At 53.0% G+C, this 10,011-nt stretch overlaps 1 protein-coding gene across 3 annotated transcripts; it reads right to left on the reverse strand.

Moving 5' to 3' along the window:
• Positions 1-2,528: 2,528 nt before the first annotated feature.
• On the reverse strand, positions 2,529-8,483 carry TRIM50 (tripartite motif containing 50). 3 transcript variants are annotated; one of them, XM_074328419.2, is made up of 6 exons: positions 8,061-8,483; positions 6,157-6,252; positions 5,017-5,202; positions 4,876-4,898; positions 4,372-4,496; positions 2,529-3,514 (listed from the first exon to the last, which is right to left on the reverse strand). In XM_074328419.2, the coding sequence occupies exons 1-6, from the start codon at positions 8,457-8,459 to the stop codon at positions 2,925-2,927; spliced, it is 1,419 nt and encodes a 472-aa protein (XP_074184520.2). In that variant the 5' UTR covers positions 8,460-8,483; the 3' UTR covers positions 2,529-2,924. The 3 variants fall into 3 exon arrangements, with proteins under 3 accessions (XP_074184520.2, XP_019610528.3, XP_019610527.3); XM_019754969.3 differs by having other exon boundaries at positions 4,876-4,895; positions 5,017-5,247; XM_019754968.3 differs by having other exon boundaries at positions 5,017-5,247.
• Positions 8,484-10,011: the final 1,528 nt, after the last annotated feature.

Raw genomic sequence — 10,011 nt, forward strand, 5'->3', positions numbered from 1 at the left:
GTTACAATCCAGTACTACTTTATTTTGTTGTCTGAATTGTTCCCATTTTGGCCACTTTCAGTCGGCTCCTGTGTCCCTCTGACAGGCTACTATTGTAGGGTTTTTCTGTGTTTGTTTGTTTTTGAGCACTTCCTTCCATCTGGCACTACGGGATACTGAATTCTCATCTGTGTATTTCCTGTTCTAGTCCTAGAATCAGCCATTTCTCCAAGGAGACCTAGTTCCTTTTATTAGAGGATGATATTAGAAACCAAGATCTGGGCACCTAGGTGACCTGTTTCGTTTAATTTCTTAACTGTGACAATTCAAAAATTTAAACTTGTTTTGCTCATATATTTCTATTGGACAGCACTGTTTTAGCATCTCCTCTACCTAAAAATACCTTCTTTTAATCCCACCTCCTCTCAAACGCATGACCCGGTTCTCTTCTGCCCTTCAGCATCAAACTTTAAAAAATGAGAATCAGCAGTCATTGCCTTTACTCCTTCATCACATGCTGTTATTTAACTCCCCGCAATCTGTCCTACTCCCTATTGCACTAAAGTGACTCCCTCCAAGACCACCAAGATCGTCTTCATATTCCTTAGGCCTTTCCTGCCGAATCTGGTGTCATGGCGCTGCTGAGCACACCTTTGTTGTCAAGCTTTGGCTTCCATGACCTCTCCTGCTGGCTCCCATTTCTCTGACTGTTTCTAAGTTCCTCGGCAGCCTTGTGTAAGCTGCTCCTTAGGGTCTGGTGTTCCATCTTCTGTCCTCCTTTCCATCAGTCTGATATTTCCCCCGGGCATATTCACCCACTCCCACACTGTCATTACTACAGAACAAAGTTAATATGCACTACAGTAGCGCCAATGGTCCTCCCTGGTCCAGCCCCCACCGTCCAGGTCCAGCGCCAGTTGCAGCATCCCTCTGTGGACTAGACCCCCTAAGGCTCTTCTCCTCTGCTTGTATTCCACTTCTTCTGCTTGAATGCTAAGTCCACATGAAGAATGAACTGCTCTTTCCTCTGCCTTCTCCATATTGGATGTGTACTAGTTAAGGTCTTTTGGTTGCAAGCACAAACACTAAGTGGCTAGCCAAACAAACGGGGGGGGGGGGGCTTATTAAAGGGGTGCAGAGGAATGCCACTGTGTCTGTCAGGTCTGGCTGGAGGCAGAAAGGTGGACACAAACGAGTAGTTGATGACAGTTTTAAAAAAGGGACTGGTCAGAGTTAAGGGACCTTACAGGAGGTGGAGCAGTACTCAGGGCTCGCAACAGCACTGTTCTCCACCAGGCCTGAGGAGCAAGGGAAGAGTAACAGAGGCGAGGGCTGCCTGCCAGGAGTCTACTGCCGAGAAGCTGCTAACCCATAGCCCAGCAGGCAGGAAACCAGGAAAATAAATACCTCAAACTCCCTGTCCTGCCCTCAGATCTGCTGCCAGTCCCACATCAGCTGAGCTCAACAGGAAGCCAGAGGGTCTTGCCTTCCAACTGGCCAGCCCCGCAGGACACAGGACACAGAGCAGGATGGAGAAGGGGGGAGAGTGGACCTACAGAGGGGCGCCGCTCTTCATCCCAGTCCTAGGATTGAAGGAAGAGCTGTGTAACCAAAAAACCCAGTCAACCACACAGCAACCAAGGCCAAGGCCCAACAGATTCAGCCGGTAAAGACACAACATACTCGGTTTGATGCAGCTTCTTACTGCAGAAGGAAGGTTAGCCAAAGGTGCCGGCTCCACGTAGGCACTGTTGCACACACCAAAAAGGATGACATAGAAATTAAAGAGCTGATGACTGCAACACGAGTGGTGGGATTCCCTCTGCCAAGGAGCCAGTTCTAGACTTGGTTGTTTTATAGTCGCAGCTCTACTCAGAGGAAGGCGGGGTGGAAAGCCTGACATCTCCCACGGGATAAGTAAGTGGACATGGCCTTGAGGTAGCACCTCACAAGGCTCCCATCCTCTCTCATTCCTCGGATAGGCTGTGGGTCAAGCCTTTGCCCGTGTGGCCCATGTGGATACGTGCCAATGGCACAGAGGCAGAGCTCTGCTCCATGGAAGGCTCTTAGGTGGCTCCGCAGACCTCAGTGGTACAAAGCTGGAGAGCTTCTCTCTAAAGCATCAGGTCTCAGGTGACTCGGCCCCCACCATTCTCTCTCTTCCAATTTTCAGATTCATGGGAGAGAATTCAGCTGCCCGGCCTTGGTCTGGCGTGGACACCATCAGCTGTGGACGGGGGCAGGCTCAACATGAACAGACATGGGCCCATCCCCATGTGCCCGGCAGCCCTCAGAGACGGGCTACATCCCGGTCTGGCCCCTACTTGCTTCTGCTTTGACACAATGTCATTTCCATCTCATCTAAGGGCCAGGGACATCAAGAGAGATCTTTAAGGACAGAGCTGTGACGGGGTGGTCGATGTGACTCTAACCATAGATCAGTGGGCAATGGGTAGAAGCCCACTCTGGCCCCACCAGAGGTTGGAGCTTCTTTTAAAGACCCAAGCATAAAGCAGTGTGTATGTACAGCAACTAATATTTGCAAATCATTTAAAGAGAAAGAATGTGAAATTTATTGTCCTTAAAGTTATTGTAAGTTCACAATGATAAGGGAAAACTACACAGGGGACATTTCCACCCTCAGAAGAGTAAGCAAGCAGAGAGCATGGCCAGGAGGGACCAAGGGAAGCCCAGCTTGACCCCTGGACACTGAAGCCTAGTTCTGCTGGTTAGTAAGCAGGTGAATAACCTGACAATAGGTTAAAAAACATACCCTGGCTGACAGGGAAGGGACTGTGGCCCTTTTCTCCCTATCTTTAAATGTTTCTAGGGACACACAGGCATGAGGACCTTTCCAAACAGTAAAGACGTCACCTCTGCTTGCTGGCCTCAAGTGCCTGTGCTCAATGGGGAGGGGCCTGTGGTCTGGCAGCCCCTGGGATCCCCTACAGCGTGGTGGGCTGTGGGGGCTTGAAGTGGCCGGGCCCACTGGGTGGGGGCAGCACCAAGGGCAGTGAGTTGCTGCCCCTTTCATGCCAGCATGTGTCCAGGATGGGATAGAGCTTGCCCTGGAAGTCAGCCTGGAAGGTGTAGAGCGGCCGTAGGTCATCTGGGCGGTCAGCATCAAAGAAGGTGAGCCCTCCCTGCTCATAGTGCAAATAGACCCCAATGCGATGGGGGTGGCCGGCCACGGGCAGGGGCACCCTGGGGCAGCCAAAGGCCTCATACAGCCGGCCCTCCTTCAGGCCAATGAGCCACACGCCGTGCTCTGGGGACTTGTTCAGCTTGCCCTTGCGACTGGCTGTGCCCTTGATGACCCCCAGGCGCCAGTCGCTCTTGCTGCCCACCACCACCTCCCAGTAGTGGCGGCCGCAGGAGAAGCCCCGGGTGGCCAGGACACAAGTACTATAGTCGAAGCGCTCAGGCTGGTTGGCGCATCGCTGGGCCAGGAGCCCACACTGTACCACCGTGTTGCCCTTAGACAGCTCCAGGAGAGGGTGGGCAGTGGCAGGGTCCAGCTTGAGAGACTCCGGAGCTAGGAAAGATCAGAGAAGGCATGTTTACAAGCCACACAGAAGGCAGCAGACCCTGTCCCAAGGGAAGCCGATTGGAGGCCCTGAGCTCCTCAGGAGAGGGACTATATTGTCCTTGTCTCTATTTCCACAGGGTCTAGAAGGGCCCAGGCACAGCAGGACCTTTAGGATGTTTGCTGAATAAATGAATGATGCCTGGACGGTGGGAAAAACAAACAGCTGCGAACCCTGGCCTCTGGTAAGGGACGTGGTGCAGGCCTGCCTAAGGCACAGGTGCTGATGGGAGGTCCTGCAGGACAGCCTGTGCCCCATAGCTACACTCCCCATGTTTCCGGAAAATCCATAACAACTGCAGTTGTTTTGTTTGATACCCTAGCAGCCTATTCAAGGACAAACATACCAACTGGCTCTTCGCTAGCTGCCAGCTAATCAGTTTATACCAAAAATGTGCAAACAACATTCACGGTTCAGAGATTATCTGGTTTTTCTCTCTCCCTGTTTCTCATATAAACCCTGTTTTTGTCTTTGTTGGTTGAAATCAGTCTATTGATTGAGCTCCCTTAATGTTCAGTAATGAAGGAGTTAATTAAATGGTTTTGAATTATTTTTTGACAGAGCAATAGCTACATTTATAAGCACCAAAGTTTATATAGCCCCTCCTTACAGATGAGGGAACTGAGGCTCAGAAATGAAAGTATTCGCCCTGGTTAGCAGGAGATGGAGCTGAGCTTGAACCAACCCAAGCTGTTTGGTGGAACCCACTCCCGTGCTCTCACCACTAGCGGAGGAAAGCCTCCCTTGCAGTTCTCTGCACCTGACACCAGCAGCCCTCCGGAAGGGGGGTGGATGGGGGTCTCACCTGGCAGAACCTTGCGGAACAGCCTTTTCCATACGGTCAGCTTGATGTCGGCCTGGTGGAGGCCTGGTTTGAAGGAGATGGGACTGAACACGCCCTCCAAGGGCCGGGCCTGCTGGAGCTCTGCTCTGGGGGCAAGAGTTTGCGGTGATGGCCATCTGCACACTACTTTGCCCTTTCATGTGACACTGCTCGCCTGGCACCCCCGTGCTCTCCCCTCTCGGCCCTCCCACCCATATACTGTCTTTACCAATCTCCCTCCTCCTCTGTGTTATTTCTGTAGCTTGTGTGACCTTCTGTTTTTCTGGTACCCACAGTGATGTAACTATAGTTCACTGTCCACCCCCCACCAGTCTACGAAATCCCTGAAGGCAGCGACATAATTTCATCTCTGCTTTCCCTGGGCCCAGTACACAGCCAGATGTGGGCAGCTGCCCCCGAGGCGAAACTGAAGGGAGGAGATGCCTGCGCCTGCGGCCAGCAGAGAGCTCCCTCCCAGGTTATTACCTGGAGGCCATGGAGTGGTACTTCTGGAAGACAAGAGAAAGGTGGGTTAGGGCAGGGCAGAGGCTGTGCAGAAGCCATTAGGAAAGGGAGGCTCTTGGGGCCCTGGGGCCTTGGCATGGGGACACTCCCTTATCCACTCACCCGGATGAACTCGTAGTGACTCTCGTTACCAAACTGCTCCAGCACACGCTGGGCTTGGACCAGCCGCTCCCGCGTGCCCCGGGCCTGCTCCAGCTGCATATCCAGGGAGGCCATGAGGCCACGGGTGTGCCCCTCCAGCCCCTCCAGGCAGCGGGCCTTCTCCTCGTCTACCAGGTGGTGCAGCTCCTGGAACTCATGGCGGATCACCCAGCTGAAGACATCGGACTCGTTCTGGGACATGGAGGGCCTGTCATGGCCGGAGCCACAGCGGAGCCACCTGGCCATGACGGACCTCCGTGTCCCCAGAGCCTAGCAGCTTGTGCCTTCCTGACTAGGCTGGTGTTGGCACCTGAGTCCCAGGGCTGCCTCCTGCTCGGTGCTCACACTGTGCCTGGGGTTCCCAGGAGGGCCTTGGGGGTGGGCAACAGTGGCAGGGCCCCCACTTCCCACTTCAAAGCAGCGGCTCTGCTTTCCCCATCTTACCTATTAAGTGTGCAAGTAGGATTTTGCTTTGTCACAGGGTTCTACAACCGAAACAAGTCTGAAAGTTCCCTGGAGAGTGGGCTTTGGAGTGAAATAGCCAGGATTCCTGTGTGATCCTGAGTTCTGTCTCCATCAGGAGGGATAATGCTGCCTCCCTCTTAAGGGTGAGGGGTGCTTAGGGGATGCTGGGCTCCCACTCCCACTCCACAACCATCTGCAGGGCCCGGGCTCCACAAGCTCCCAGCTCGTGTGCCTCTCCCTGAGGAAAGCAGACAGCCAAGGAGGGCTCTGGCCTTCTCCTGCCTGTGGAGTACTGAGCGGGCGGGCAGCACACAGACTGCCAAGGTCAAGCGGACACAGGAGGCAGGAGGCGGGCGAGTCATGCCCTCGCTTTAGGCTGTTTACCTCTGGGACTTAGTTTCTGGGTTATCTCAGTCCCAAGGACACGCGGGACACAAGCCAACTTGGAGACAGTCCTGACAACTGGGTTGAATTCCCCCAGAGGATTTGCGCCTTCCACACCCTGCCCTGGAATGCTTTGAATTCTGGCTTTGTATGGAAGGCATGGATTCATGTAAAGGACAAATTAGAACTGGGCTCTGCAGGAAAGGGCAGGTGGCCAGTCCCAGGGTAGGGACAGAGGGCAAGGGCACTCACGACAATCCGGGTCCTGTTGTTGCCCAGCTTGGCGATGTGCTCATCCACCTTCTTCTCTTCCTGCTTCAGGTCGGAGATGAGGCCCGCAAGCTCCTCCTGGGGGCAACGTGCCACGGCCCCATCAGTGGCTGAACCCTTCACGCTCTCGGCTCCCTGGGGTCTGCCTGGGGCCTCACCCTTTTAGGGAGCATCCCGATGGCCACTAGCGCTCCCAGTGGAACCAGGATAGGGACCAGAGCTACCCAAGTGCCCTTGACCTCAAAATAGTTAAGATTATTCAAGAATATCTCACAGTGATGGTAGGAACTGCGAAGGCAGAAGAGAGTCTCCGTGTCATCTCTCTCCAACACATGGAGAAAGGTGCTAAATGTTGTGACAGCCACCCGGAAGTCACCACACAACACCCAAGAGGGGCGATTGCAAGTCTGAAGCCAAAGCTCCCTGCATGGAATGCTACCCATGGGGGACCAAACTCTCCAGTCACCAGGAGGTCCAGAATTAGTGGGCCTTTGATCAAGGGTCATCACAAAAAGGCAGCCCTCATGTGCATGTGGTCACCCAGGTTATACCTGGTGAGTCCCCACACCCTATAGAGACCTGAATCAATCCCTCGCAGGCTTGGGCCCAGCCTAGATTTGGGGCCATCCAAGGATGAAGTAAACTGACTTGTCATGGGCTGCCCTGGCCCCAAATCTGCCCTAGCCTTTGGGTCCACTTAGACCACCATTTGGCTGCCCTACTTGAGCAGGGCCCTGTGGGTTTATGCCCATGGAAGTTACAGATTCTGGTTTAGATAGTTTCTAAGCAGAAGTCAGCTGCAAGAGCCTTTCAGGAGGGATGCTGGGTAAAGAATAAATCCAATGTGGGGAAAATGAACACACAGAGTTCTTGCTCTGGATAAGGAGGCATCAGATGTCACAGTGGGCCAAGAAAGGTGTTCCAACTGTAATCCTCCCGAGGCAGAGAGGGATGGGACTAGTTTTTTCTCAGCAATTGGGCTATAGTGACAGGAAACTGAATTATGAAAATAAAGTAGCACAAGGTCTCAATCAATATCTGATAAAGGAATGTAATTTCGTAGCTTCACACCTGGGGCCCCTCTGCCTGCAGCTCTGGATGCTCTTCCTTTAACTGGCCCCCTCACCTGTATGTTGTCATTCCTCACCTTTATGTCCCACCCCCCTCAAACACCAGACCAGGATACTTATAACAATTCACTTCCAAGACCCTTCCTGCCCTTTCCTGATCCATTAACAGTGGAAAGAAAACTGGCCTTGGTTTGAGACCCAGCTCTGCCACTAACAAGCCGTCTGACTTTGGGTAAGATCCTTACCTTCTCTGAGCCTCACTTTCCCTATTTGTAAAACACAATAACAACCCCACCCTTCATGAAGCTTAGATCGATGTATTAACCTAGGATGGTATCACTGTTGTTATTATTATTTATCTTAAATGACGATCTGCTAGACCTCAGGCAAAGGGCCAGGAGAGCAGAAATCCGTTGATTCCCCAAACATATTTTGAGCATTTACTACATGCCAGGCACAGAAATACCCCAGGGAACAAAACAAAGTCCCTGCCCTCGTGTCTGCGAGTGCAGTACCGGGAGCGCTCAAGAAATGAATGAGGGTTACGAAGAAGAATACATAAAGCAGCGAAAGGGCCGGCACGTGACGCAAGGGGCTCTCCACCACGCTTACTGCTATAATCCCCAGCACCTGCTCAGAACGTGCTGGATGAATGAATGCTCCGGAGTTCTGCTGCAGGACAGGGCTGGAGGGAACTCGAGTCTTGGCTCGGCACCCGTCTGTGCCAGGCGATGGCGCCAGAGAGCGCAGGCGCTGGGCTCCCTGAGCCCCCGGGGTGGCCCCGGCTCCCCATCCCCCAGCAGCCTCGCTGCCCACCTTCATACGGCTGTAGACAGTGGAGACCGGCGTGACCCGGTGGTTCTGGTGGGAGCCCAACAGGCCGCAGAGGCCGCAGATGAGCTCCTGGTCCTTCTCGCAGAAGAGACTGAGCGGGTTCCGGTGCTGCGCGCAGACTTTGGGCTCTGGGTCCTCGGGGAGCCGCAGGGCTTCGATCACCCGCGCCAGGGAGACGTTGGGCGGCGAGCTGCTGCCATCCACCTCCTGCCGGCACACGGGGCAGCGCAGCTCGGAGTCCAGGTGGCAGGACAGGGACACCAGGCAGTCTTTGCAGTAGGAGTGGCCGCACTGCAGCATTAGGGGCTCCTTGAAGACTTCGAGGCAGATGGGGCATTGAAGGCGGTCCTCCAGCTCTTGCACGCACACCCGCCACGCCATCCACGGTGCGGGCTGGAACACAGGATGCCTTCCTGAGCCTCCTCCCTCCACTCCCTCTGCCCCCAAATCCCGAGAAAGGACCGCTGGAAATTAAGAGGGCTTTATGGACTCCAGTCCTGGATTCCAGTTCGGACCCCTTATGACTTTGAGTCGTATCCCATCTTTAAAACAAAGGGCTTACATGAAAAAAATGGTCACTTAGAGATACATGATTCTACATTTTTACTCAGATTTGGAGGTAAACATGAAATGTGCCATCTGCAGGGTCATTTGGAGTGACACAAGGAATGGAAGCTCCAGCCACACAGGAGTCCTGACCTGGAACCCGACAGCAAAAACAAGCCAAGGTCCTTCCCACCCTCTAGATCAGTGTTCAAACTGTCAAGCAACTGTTGGCAACAGTTGTGATAGAGATTCCTGAACCACCCCTTCACACCTTTCCAGTGAGCCCCAGAAATCTGTATTTACAATAGACACTCCCAGGTCATTGTAAGCAAAGTTCTGTCTCAGAATGACGCTCTTTCGGAGAGTCGGGGACTGAGGAGAGCTGTATCTTAATCTCCCACCCCATTCCGTGACAACTGATGGGCTCTGCGAGAGAAGGCGCACCAAGCGAAAGTGGGCAGCACACCCAAGAAGAGCCCTTGCACGGAACTACCTGGCTTCTCACCCTCAAATCAGCACCACTGACCCGATTGGCTTGGCCTCTTCTCCCCAGGATGGGATCGCAGGAGTGGAGACCTGAGGATTGCAGCTGGATGCCTGCTCTACCACCGAGTCTCTGCCCCTTTCTGCTCCCCTTTCCCAGCAACACCCCCATGTCCTCAAGGTCACCCAGAATCAGGTGGAAACTGGTCCGCATCACGGGACTGGGGAGGCAGCCTCCACCCGGCAGGCTCTGATAACTGTGACATTCAGGTGCTTGCTTTGGCCAGGCCAGGGGAAGGGGCGGAGGCAGAGAGATGGGGCACCCATTCGCGCTGTACAGGCCCCTAACGGGAATGGACCGGGCTCTGACACAATCTTCCCGAATCTCTCTCTCTCCTTTTAAAAGATTTTAATTTAGTTATTTAGATTATTTAGTTGGGGTATAACTTCTAAAAAGTGCACAAATCTTAACCACGCACTTGATGTACACTTTATATGGATACTCACTTTCAAGATCAAGATACAGAACACATTTCTAGTACCCAGAAGCCTCCCTCATGCTGCCCCCGGTCAGAACCTCTAACAAGAATAGCCACTATCATGACTCATGACCCATAGATTACTGTGGTCTGGTTTTGAATTTCTTTTTCTTTTTCTTTTTTTTAACATTTTATTTAATTTAAGTGTGTTTTTCTAGAACCCATCAGCTGCAAGTCAAGTAGTTGTTTCAATCTAGTTGTGGAGGGTGTAGCTTACAGTGGCTGATGTGGGGATCGAACCGGCAACCTTGTTGTTAAGAGCACGATGCTCTAACCAACTGAGCTAACCGGCTGCCCCTGGTTTTGAATTTCAAATGAACAAAATCACAGAGTATATACTTTTTTCGTGTCTAACTTCTTTACTC

This window comes from Rhinolophus sinicus, chromosome 3, assembly GCF_057876585.1.
Source record: "Rhinolophus sinicus isolate RSI-liver-muscle chromosome 3, RSI-T2T, whole genome shotgun sequence".
Lineage (NCBI taxonomy): Eukaryota > Metazoa > Chordata > Mammalia > Chiroptera > Rhinolophidae > Rhinolophus > Rhinolophus sinicus.

Coding starts and splice junctions, on each gene's coding strand:
- TRIM50 (XM_019754968.3), bottom strand. CDS start 8,459: ATGGCGTGGCGGGTGTGCGTGCAAGAGCTGGAGGACCGCCTTCAATGC. Junction 5,248..6,156: donor ACAACAGGACCCGGATTGTC/GTGAGTGCCCTT, acceptor TCCATGTCCCAG/AACGAGTCCGATGTCTTCAG. Junction 4,497..4,875: donor TACCACTCCATGGCCTCCAG/GTAATAACCTGG, acceptor TCTTGCCCCCAG/AGCAGAGCTCCAGCAGGCCC.